Source organism: Babylonia areolata, chromosome 1 (assembly GCF_041734735.1).
Source record: "Babylonia areolata isolate BAREFJ2019XMU chromosome 1, ASM4173473v1, whole genome shotgun sequence".
Taxonomy (NCBI): Eukaryota; Metazoa; Mollusca; class Gastropoda; order Neogastropoda; family Buccinidae; genus Babylonia; species Babylonia areolata.
Window position 1 is genome coordinate 35,849,974 of NC_134876.1, and position 12,510 is coordinate 35,862,483.

General features: G+C 42.0%; 1 protein-coding gene across 1 annotated transcript in view; it reads left to right on the forward strand.

Moving 5' to 3' along the window:
• The window catches only part of LOC143282275 (ubiquitin conjugation factor E4 A-like), a 149,292-nt gene that overhangs the window by 33,951 nt on the left and 102,831 nt on the right, over positions 1–12,510 (forward strand). Inside the window, exon 9 of the mRNA XM_076587878.1 lies at positions 8,120–8,237. Coding sequence (XP_076443993.1) covers positions 8,120–8,237 — 118 coding nt within the window. The remainder of the gene's footprint in view (positions 1–8,119; positions 8,238–12,510) is intronic.

The window sequence follows — 12,510 nt, forward strand, 5'->3', positions numbered from 1 at the left end:
AAAACACAGATTTCAAAACATCAGCATGTCACTAAAATATATATATATATATAAAATGGGAAGACATCATGTGTTTTGTATTCTTTATTTGTTTACCTTTCAGAAAATATATACTTTTATGGGTCTTTCTCCAATAACAAAGAGCACAGAATTTTTTGAAAATTTATACCCGTTTTTTGTGGAAAAAACCCTGGCAAATAAATTTCACTTAAATCTTATTTTCCTGGCAGCGAAAGGGTTAAATTATGTTTTATATATCTCGATTATTTAAGAAATTTTTTTAAGTTTGCGGTAAAGGAGACATTGCCATCGCCTCAGGCACACTGCAGCATGTAGCAGTTTTATCCAGGTCTGCGCAAACCAGTGTTACTAGGCCTACTGAAACAGTCAGTTCAATTTTATGTGTGTGATATTACTTAATTTAGTATCAACTTTTAAATGTTCGTATACTGTAAACACGTCAGTGGTGTAGTTAGTGCCATTGTATGTGTTCTGTCCAGAATTTGTATTTCTTTTCTTTCAAGGGGGAGCACAGCAGTGCAAAAGATACCAAAATGATGATTTTTCATGATTTGGGTTTTTTATGGATTTTGATCCTGGAACATCTCTTCTATCATATGCATGTTTTTCCACTGTAAAGATGTCTGTAACAATGAAACAATTGCCTATAAAATTTGCTTGCTGAATCATGGAAGCGTTTATTTTGTTCAGTTTCAACGCAAGTCGTCAAGTTTCTGATCTTGACAACATACCTTGGACTTGCTCAATGATGAGTAAACCTACAACCATGAGACTTTGCATGATAGTTTTATAACATGTTATTGAAGTTTTGTCGTGGGTATGTATGAAAATATTCTCTGGGTTTTAATTCATAGCGGTTCCAGTTGTTTTACCCATTGTAAATTTAGAGGATTTCGCAATATCCAAAATTTCAAAATTCATAAAAAATACAATAATTGAAGAATCAACACAATCTCACGTGAAAATGAAGATAATGTCATTGTGTATCAAGTCAACATAACACAAAATGTTTGCATGTACCACATGGACCACAAACCCGATTTCTTTGATACATTGTTTGGCGGCCATTTTGATTTGTTTCCATGGCAGTGGGTATTCAGAGAAATCTAAGATAACTTTTTCTGTGATCCACAAGTGATGATACATCTGTTAGACAAAAACAAAAACAAACAAGAGAGGCAAGGCCTTCAAGACTCACTTGTGATACACTTAAAAAAAAAAAAAAAAAATCTAATTGTTAAAATGTGTTCTGTATTTATTGTAAAGCTTCGGGTTAAAAAGAAAAAGTCCTAACCAGATTCGAACCCCACGTGTTTGGGTGAGAAGAAACTGTCTTACCCATTACACTATCGTGGCTCCTTAACTGACGTTCTAAAATTTAATATTTGAACATACTTTTTTAAAGGCCGATAAATCGATTGAGGTATTCACAGTGAGAACACTGTTTAAATCATATTATTCTGGTGCATCTTGGGCATTCAAAAAATCTTTAAGGGCAATAAAAAAATCTTTTTAAGTCTGCGGTAAAGGAGATGTGGCTATCGCCGCAATCACACTGCAACATTTAGCCGATTTCTCTAGACCTAGATAGATGTACATGTTTAGTTACACCTGCCGGAAATGTAGTATGACACGGTCGAATCATTTTCTCTTTTATGTTCATTCTAGTTTTATAGTTTTAAAGTTGATATGAAAATTTAGTATTTTGTTAAACTAATAACATGTAAAGCCAAGTACAAGTACTTGTAAACGTCGTATGAAGTGAAAAGGACTTCATTTTGAGAAAAGTCAAGACTGGAAATTTTTGCGTTTCATGAATTCAAGGGTATTAACTCGCATGGTTTACAATTTTTAACTGTGAATTCCAACAGATTCTGTGGATATTTTTATGGCAGTTTGGGACATAATCCAGTAAGTGATGAGGCGTTCACAAATCTTTCTCTGAATAAATATTTAACAGTCTCCTTCTCAACTTTCCATCACATGTTACCGTGTATTGTCGATTGAAGATAGGATTGAACAGGCAGGTCAACAACTTGAAACAAAATGGCGGCGTTCGCGAAGAATATGAGCACGCGCTTTGAATATGTATAAATATGTGTACTCAATTGATTTTTGCCCATGACCTTCAGGGCTCAGCCAGTAGATCTATAAAGTCCACTCGTCCTGTTGATTTTAGTATTTTCTGAAAAAGACCACGTGGGCGAATGAACATAGTGAAAGCCCTGTACACTGAGAGTAATAAACACAAGCTTTTTATGTACTGAGTATAATTTCAAAATGTAATGTTTAAGATGAGAAAGATCAGTTTAAAGCAAATTAAGTCCCCTAGCATTAATTACAGATTAATTTCCCTTTTTTTAAACTATCTACAGCAAAAGACATGCAAAAATAAATATAACTTCCATGCTTAGCAAAAGAAGTTCCTGTTTGAACAAAAAATAATAAAAATGACTGCTCTTGTTTTTGTGTCAGAATATCAGATCAAAGTGCCAAGTTTAGAGAATAAAAAATATATAAATATAACAGTAAATGCAGTTTGCATATAATTTGGCTTCTTTTTTTATTTTTTTGTGCCCATCCCAGAGGTGCAATATTGTTTTAAACAAGATGACTGGAAAGAACTGAATTTTTCCTATTTTTATGCCTGATTTGGTGTCAACTGACAAAGTATTTGCAGAGAAAATGTCAATGTTAAAGTTTACCACAGACACACACACACACACACACACACACACACAACCGAACACCGGGTTAAAACATAGACTCACTTTGTTTACACAAGTGAGTAAAAAAAATAAGAGATATTGTTGGAGAGAAAAAAAGTTGTTGTTTAACTGTAGTGTCTGGCCTTAATTGTGAACAAGAAAAATGATGTCATGTCATCTGCAAACCCAAACATATGTTAGGGCAACTTGGAAGAGCCCAATTATGATTTTTTTTTTAGATCCAGAGCATCAACGAAATAATTTGTTCATGATCTGGAAATATATGCTTGATCCGGAAGACTTACTGTTACAACCTATTATTGCTATGACTGTTAAGATTTTTTCCCCATTATGTTCATTCCAAATCCGGTATCAGCAGACAAAGTATATCCTGAGAAAATGAGTTCGTTAAAGTTTACAACACACACACACACACACACACACACACACACACACACACACAACACCAGGTAATATAACATGGACTCGTTTTGTTTACATTAGTGAGTCAAAAAATACACACACACAGACAAAAAACACACACGAAAAAGAAAAACAAAACAAAAACAATAAATAGCAACACCAGATCAGAAGGTCTGTTGATATTACAGAAGGAACGCAAACAATGGCTCATGTGCTGGAGAAATAGTACATCTGATCATGAAAAGGATTTGACCTGATTTACAAATGCCCCTTACTAAGGGTCAGTATAACAATAAAAAATTAATATTCTAGAGGTGTACACAATTGCAACAACTAAATTAGCAGATATGAACTGCAAATAACTAATTAAATGAACATATCAGTGTAGCATAAATGTGTAGCTTCTGTGACTGCGCTCTCTGGAGGCTGAAATTTCCTTGGCTCTTCCATGAGACCTGTTGGCAAAAATCTTTCTCTGTCTTTGCCTCAACTGTCTGGAATTCCCAACCTCTGTCCCTAACAAAAACTCTGTATTTTTCAACTGTTCAAAAAGAATTTAAAGATGCACCTTTTTTGTCTTCAAATTGCATGATGCATGCCAGTGATTGCTTGTTTCTCCCTCTTTTGTTTTTTTCTTCTGTGTATGGTGATGTTGAACGGAGGGGGAGGGCTGTGACTGCTAAAATTCTGAACTATAAAATGTACAATTTCAGTGCATTGTGATGTATGTGACTGATTTTAAGAGTTGAAAGTTGATTTTCAGTATAGGGATATGGCTATTGCGCATCGTGATACTGGGACTATGTAGGACAACTATTTTTTTTAAAGTAATCCAATGGGAACAAAACTTTACAGGCATGTAGATATTGATAAGATATAAAACCATGCAAAATTGTAAGCCTGTATATTTAATAGTTTCTGAGATATAGCCTCTTGAATTTTTTTCTGAAAAGGGCATATTTTTCCAAATTGCAAGATTTGCTGTGTTTCAAAGAGCATAAAATTGAAACTGTTTGTACTATGGAGCTGTTTTTGTGTTTTTGGTTTGGGGAGGGCAGGGGAGTGGGAGGGACAGGTCTGGAGGTGGGGGCAAGGAGTTAAACACACATACACAAACTGTGACAAAGCCATTCAAGGAAAATTCTCTTGTTTTCATATAATGGATAAATCTTTTACAGTCATTTAAGTTGCATGATTGGTTGCATTTGTCTGATTTGTTTTTTGTTGTTGTTGTTGTTTTGTTGTTGTTTTTTAGTGTGGAGTCCATCAGTGGCTGAGTTCACAACTTAACACAAAAAAACCCACAAAAAAACAGCAGTTGGATCAGCCTATATTTGCATGTGTAGTAAACAGCCAGTGTGACTAACTTGACCGTGGTTTGTGATCAAGTTGTACAGCCTGTTGTTCATTATGTCTCATTGAAATCACTTACATTGGATAAACAAAACTTTAATCTGCACTTGTTATATTTTTGGTGTGAATGTTGCTTGCGATACAGCACAGAAAAAAAGAGCAAAGAGAATTTGATGGAGAAAAACCTTTGGCATCATTTTTTCAGAGTTGCTGACAAATAACTTTGAACAGCTTCTGTCAGAAAACCCCCATGGCATATGACAGATTCACAAATATAATTAACATGGCTGAATGACCACTTTATATTATAGTTGAGTAAATGAGTGTATAAAACTGACCACTTTATATTATAGTTGAGTAAATGAGTGTATTAAACTGGGTATCTGCCTTTAACTCTCACAGTCTCAGCATCAGTTCTAAAAACTCAAGAGAATCAACAGACAGACAGAAAATATGAAAAAAACTTCGCAGTGTGAAGAGCACAGGAACAGGAGTCAAGATGGCTGCCAGAAGAAGAGGGTGCTAGTCAGGGTAGCAAAGGGGAGGTTACCTACTTCCAGGAGGTTATCGGCCAAAGCTACTTTCGTTTTCTCCGCGTAGGCAGATAGTAGTTTGCACAGGACAGGAATGTCAGACCCTGCCGGAGTCTGCATTAGTGGGTCATGGTAAGTGTTAGACAAAGGTAATTTTAGGAAGAAAATTTCTTCTTCTTTTTGTTGTTGTTGTTTTTTTATTTAAAAAAAAATCAGTCACAGTATCTGAGTACTTAGTTTGAAATTACCTTCTGAAGTCATTGTTAATATACCTCCTACAGAGTTACAGTTTTAATGTTGCAGTGTTACTGTTTTAATTTCTTTTATCATCAGGTGTGAGTATTATCAGTAATTTGAGAAAACTCTTTTATTCTAATATCGTGATTTGTGACATTTCAGCTTTTAAAAATGTATGATAAAACACACACACACACACACACACACACACACACACACACACACACACACACACACACACACATTCATACCACATTAAGACTGAATCAGTAATTGCAAAGAAAATGAAACTTGAAACAAATCAGTTAAATTTCCCTAAGGATTCACAAGAAAATCGTTATGAAAATGTTCAGATTTTATTAACATTACTTTTTTTTCTTTCTTTTAGTTGTAAGGTTTTCATATTAGCCTACACCTGCAAGGTACATGATTCCAACAATAACACTGTCAACAGTTTACAAAAAATTGAATCACCAACAAAAAAGCAAACACTTGAAACCATTTAAATAATTATGATAATACAAAATTAATAGTAATTATGATTATATTTAAATAATAGTAAATATTTGATAATAATGATAATAATATTCCAAATGAGAAACATGAACCATACAGCTTACAGAGTTATTGTTCTGTACTCAGGTACATGGTAAGGAAAGTAGACATTTTATGGTCAGTACCTTAATAAAAACGCAAAGAGAAAATTACATCATTTCAAGGAACGTTTTTTTCTAATTGTAGATTGTGTATCTTTTCAGTGATTACCTATTTTATTGAAGCTAGAACTGACAACGGAACAGCGATCAGCAGCTTTTGGATTCAGGTCACGAATACAACGGTGATTTTGGAATTCTAATAAATCGAATATTAACAAGACATTGACATCATAGACCGATTATATATAAGCTGTTTACTTGATTCATGTGGTTTAAAAGTGAAACGACTGTGATTCTGCAGACGAGTGCAAAACATTGACGGCAGTGCTTGACAGAAATCCAGTCATGGTGGTCGCTATTTTGAATTGACTGGAAGCAAGCACTTTGTTCTTCCAGCGAGTTATGGACTATGACAGGTAACACCTTCTGGTTAAAAAATTATATCATTTCAAAGAACAAAACTTAAACTTTCTTATCATACATGTCACGATGCATTTTTTTTTTTTTTTAATTCATGAAATTTGCAGTAGTTCGAAAATTAAGCAAATTTTCAGTTGAGGATTTAAAAAACAAAACAAAACATGGTCATAACCGGGTTCGTGATGACTCTGACTTCATATCATTCAGCCAAGTGATGTTCATCCATTGGATTCGAAGATGACCATGGCTTCAAATATCAGATGGAAGATCAGTGGCTCTGGGTCCAGAGGTGACTGATGAGGCCAATCCAGGCCCTGAAGGCTGGCACACATGTGGGACACAAGTGAGTGGGTGCTGTCGTGGCAGTGGATGCTGCTCGGTCCTTGCACACAGCACGCTTTTGTTGCACTTCTGTGATGCGCCTGGTTTCAGCTGCAAGGGTTCCTGTGGTGATCTTGCTGCACCAAGCTGGATGGTCCAGAGCAAATGTCTCCCTCTGTGTTTCAGCCATATACGTTGTACTTGTCATAGTCCGTAAGAGTTTGCTGATGGTTGTTGATTGAGGTTGCTGTCAGTCGCTCTGCAAAAATGGCACCACAGGTTGTTCTCCGCTGTATACCTTTTGCTCTTTTCATGTTTGAGGTGTATTGCAGTCAACATTCACACACAAAGAAATACAACACAAGTGCAGATTAAAGGTTTGTTTATTCATTGAAATAGATTTTACTGAGAAATATACATCACAGGCTTTGTAACATGATCACAAATACTGATGAAATTAGGTCATGTCAGCCGATGTCTTCTACCCGCATATAAGTGCTGGGCCTACCTATTGTGAGTAGTTTTAAGTATTGTGATATGGTTTTTAGGTTTTTAATTAGGTATTTTGATGTAATATGTGTGTGTGTGTGTGTTTACAAACATAAATTAATGCTTTAGTGTTTGGTTGGCTGTCTGAAAAGGGTCATGCATGTAATTTTTTTTTCATTTTAGTGTTGAAATGCATGCTTTTAATGTCAGTAATGTTTAAATGCATATTTCAGATGTCATTTCCTACATTGTACAGCGCAGCTGAGCATGTTTTACATGGCAAGGTGCTTTATGAATTAGATTATTATTATCATTATCACTACTATTATTATTAGTATCAGCATTATACAAGATTTATGCCTGTAGGGGTGCAAGTTGTCCAGCATATACCTGAAATCTGGCACAGGGCATCTTGACATTGGGTAGTTTCCAGCATGTAGAAATTTTGTTTTGGTAGTTTCTGGCATGGGGAAATGAGGAATTTTGTTTTGGTAGTTTCCAGCATGGAGAAATTTTGTTGTGGTAGTTTCCAGCATGGAGAAATTTGTGTAGCCTGGTTGCTCTTTTTGATTTTTCTGTCAGGTATACGTTCAGTGATGTCATTTAGTATGTTGTTAAACTCAGACTAAAAAGAAATGTCAGAGAACTCAAATTCAGATCTGTCAAGCCCAGTGTGTCGTTTAATTGCGTGTGCATCAGTGTCTTGAAAACTACGGGAGATAAATGCATTGCCTCACTCTCTGGCGATTTATCGATGAAAAGTGCGTTCACCAAACATATTTTGTGACAGCATGATATTAATGAAGTCTTTTTGATGAAAAATTACAAGAACACTGAGTCCCAGATCTGACAACCCTTCCTTTCTAAGGGAAATTTATCACTCACTGTCGCACAATACCGTGCTTCAAAAAGTAAAAAAAAAAAAAAACCAGTTTGTGGTGTTAATCTGTGTTTGCAGCCACTGTCCAATGTGTGTGAAGGAGTGTACAGTGTGCTCTTTGATATCATCCGAATGTCACCGAATCTGCGCAACATGGTCCTGACCTGGCTGGGCAACTGTCTACATGCTAACTCTGGTCAGTTAAAATATGCACCATACAGATATATAATAGATGAGCATAAGGCTTTGATAAATTTAGATTACTCTGTAATAAGGAAATGTTTGGGCTTATTATAAAAAAACACACAAAAAAAACAATATGGCTTTCTGATTTATATGCTGGAACACTTTTTCGTTAAGATTATATAGGTACAAACAACACTGTTAATCAACTCAATGTAAATACTGTGTTGTTAATAAAATGATTTATGTAGACATGTTTAATCATGACATTCAACAAACTGAATGCTTAGCATGCATAAGTCAAACTTTGTGTGTATGGTTAAGTGTGGGGATAGGAGGAATGATAAGACTTGCAATTCATGTATAAGTTTGGTATATCAGTTTTGTTACAGGTTGGTCCTATTTTTAATAATTTGTGTTTCCTCTTTGTTTGTATGTTTTTTTTAACCTGTTTTTTGTTTGTATTTAAAAAGTGAATAAAAATTTGTGAAAAAACAAGAAAAGTTTGGTGTCATATACTGTACCATGTCAAACTGATGCAAACTAGGCCTATTGGTTTGCTCTGCTTGGCCAAATTTCGCGCGGCTAACAGTGAAAAGACGGGCCCGCCCGCTCTCAGCCAATCAAACGCCTCTAAAAGCTATAAGCGCTGAATCATTCCTTTGGCCAAGGCTCTCCACGCCATCTTGTCAGGTTTACGCTCTGTCTTGTCTTACGCTTTTTTTTTGCTATTAAGCGTATTCATTTGGCCTTATTTTGCTGCATGCGGCTTGTGTTTATTGTATTCTTACGTTCTGTGTACTCGATTCGACTTGGCACCCTCGATTCGTTCGTTTTTTTCTGCCTCTAAGTCGATCCTGTCTTTCCTTTCTCTGTTGGGGGTCAGATTTTCGCTGGGTGCCTAAGCGCGGGTTCCATGCCTCGTGTGCCATACCACGAAGGCAGGGATCATGATGCTGGGACTGAGACTCGGCAAGAGACTCTCCCAGGCCCGGAGCTCATGATTCCTCCCGATATGGACCGCGGCGATGCATCGTTAGACGCTGATCGCGGAGGCGACTTTCATACCAGTAAAACGGTCATGAAGGGGACCGGGGGGAAAGAGGTACGAGCGTCGCCTCCCGAGGTGTCCCAGCGCGAGGCAGGGAGAAGGGGGAATGGCAAGTCCTCTCCTGGCTGTGGGGACTCGCAGCTAGGCGCGAACTCCCAAGGGGAGGCCGCGCCCGGCAATTACCTGGGTCCCCACTCGGAGACGGCCCTCACGGGCCCCATTGTTGTTCCCCCTCCTCCCTTCTCTGTCGACCCCCCTCCCCCACCTCCTTTTGGGGGGGGAGAAAAATTTGGTTCCGGGGGGGGGATCTCTACTTTGCCCACCCCGGGCCAAGCCACCCCAGTCTCCCCACGGGAGGGGATTCGGGGCACGTGGCAACCTGCTCTGCAGGTCTTCCCGCTATCCGGCCGGTCTCCCCTGCGGGGGGAGGCCCGCGCGTGTCAGGCGGTTCCGGGCAGTCAGCCCACTCGTCATCGAGCGGGACTGACACCCAAGTCGGACCTGACCTCCCTCCGACTTGGCCAGGTTTTTCCCTTCATGGAGGTCAACGCACCAGTGACCCTTGGGGTTCGGGTCACAGTATGGCTGGTGCCCACGGGTGGTTACCCCCATTCTACCCGTACTGGGGCGCACCTATGGTGCACGCTGGGTTGCCGGGAGTACCAAGGGCCAGCCCCTTGTCCGCTCCCCACCTGACCCAACCCAGCACATCTCACAGGGTGACACACACAGCCCCGACAAGTGGGATCGACTTCTTGTCGGTCAGGTCGAGCTCCTCGACCAATATTGCCACTCTGTCCACAAATCGGGCCTCTGTCAACCCACAGGTGACCTCCACGGTCACAACGGCCTTCTTGTCAGGACCGACGGCTGCTGAGGGGCCCTACTCGGCCCGGGGGAGCCTGCGGTTCCCACCTGCCCAGCCCTCGGTCCTACAGTGAGATGAGTGGGTGTTTGTCCCCTCACAGCTCTCGTGGGTCCCTCTTGCATCCAGGGACGCCCTCTCTGAAAAGGTGTGGCACCCACCATCCCAAGCATGGTTGGACCTACGGTCCACACGCTCCCCACCCGCTTCAGGTGTCAAGGACATAACAGCGGCGGCCATGGTCCCGGCTCGGGATCGTCCCAGCTCATCCCGCTGGGCTGACCACAGCTCACAGGACGCCCCAGTGGGTACATCCACTTGGGATGGCACCCAGCAGGGGATGGACTGTGAACAAGAGTGGGAGCCCCTGTCTTCGGATGAGGACGAACAAGCAGATGAGCACTCTTCGCCCACATCCCAGGAGGGACAGATTGAGCCCGCGCCTCCCTAGGGACCAGCCTGAACCAAACTCGGACTTTGCCGAGCTCGAACTGACCCTCCCCAATAGGGTCACATATGCCGAATCAGTCCTTCAGGCTACTTTGTTACCCTTGACCCTCCTTACGCCATGTGACTCTAACTCCAGAACCACAAGGCGACTCAGGGTGCCAGAAATGGTGCAGGAATGGCTTAATAAGCCAGCCCGCACTGTCAGGGGTGCTGCTTCCATCCCTCCTCCAGGCAGGGAGTCCCTCTCTGCCCTGGGCGCCTTTTCCCCGGGAAAGTTCCTTAAAGATTCCGCCAAGGGAGGGGTGTGGTCCTGGTACACACAGGACCACCCTGCCTACAGCGAAGCAGAGCCTTCCGCACAGGACAGGATGTTGGTCTCACAGCGCACCACCTTCCCCACTTCAGCTACCCTATCCTTTAAAACGTTAGCAGAGTGGGACAAATTGGCCTGCCGCTGCCTCCTTGAGGTTTCCACGGCTTACACCTTCTTCGACGCGTTCCTCCACAGGGCCAATGAGCTGTGGGAACAGCGTCCGGTTAATCAGGACACGGGGTCTCCTTCCTCTGTCCCGCCTAGCCTCTTCACCGACCAGAGGTTAAACGCTTTTGGCAATAGAGCAGCATCTGGTCTCACGGCAACTGCAGACACAGCTACCAGCCTTCACTTCAATACTGTGCTAGCGCGGCGTGATGCTATTCTCAGCCTCTCTAACATTGCTGTGGAGGAGAGGGCTGCCCTGCGGTCCATCCCAGCACAGCAGCACTCCCTCTTCGGCCAGTATGCGCCCCATTTTGTCAGCCACAGGGCAGAGACAAACAGGGAGGTGGCCTCAGAGACAAACAGGGAGGTGGCCTCATATTTGACCCACACCTCTCAGGGGCTCCAGGGTTCTATGCCATTGAAGAGACCGGCCACCAGGGCCCCTCCATATACCACGCCGCCTAAGTCAAAGCAGCGTGTGCAGAATCAGCGGCAGAGGAATAAACCACCTTATGTCCGTCCAAGCCGACCGGCCATGCCCAAGGCCATAAGGCAGCACCCCCAATGACTGGGCTCCGATTCAGCACCGCCAGTCGTTCAGCCCCTCCAAGTAGGAAACTTGTCCCGGCATGCACATCAGTGGTGTGCTCTGGGACTCAACGACGGGATTATGTCGGTGCTAGAGTCGGGGTACATGCTGCCTTGGGCGGAGGACCGCCCCCCTCTAAGATCCACTCCTCCTCCATAGGTGCCCAGCTCGACGGAGCAGGAGAGCGTCCTAGAAAAAGAGATATTGCACCTACTCCTCATAGGGGCTATATCTCAACTCTCGGACCCGGGCCCCGGTTTTTACGGCTGGTTGTTCGTGATTCCAAAGGTCTCGGGAGGGTGGAGACCAGTTTTGGGACTTGTCCCCCCTCAACAAATTCCTCCCCAAAATCAAATTCAAGATGGACACACAGGCACAGATTCGGGAGACCATCCAACAAGGCGATTGGGCTACCTCTATCGATCTGGAAGATGCTTATTTTCATATCCTCATCCATTCGGCATCCCGTCGGTACCTGAGGTTCGTGTGGAGGGACAAGGTGTTCCAGTTCCCGGCCCTCCCATTTGTTCTGTCCCTTGCCCCTTTCCTGTTTACCAAGGTGGTGCGGGAATTGGTGTCCATCGTCTGCTCGGAATCCATTTGTCTCTGTGTGTACCTGGACGACGCTTATCCTGGCCCAGTCGCAGGCCCTGTGCCTGAGTCATACGGCCAGACTTCTAGACCTTTGCTCCCAACTGGGCTTCCTCATGGACCAGGAGATATGCGATCTGTCCCCAAGTCAGTCCTTAGACTTCTTAGGGATAAGATTCGACACGCGGTCCATGATAGTCTCTCTGGCGCCAGATCGCTGGGACCATCTAGCAGGCCTCCTCAGCCACTTGCGCCGCTC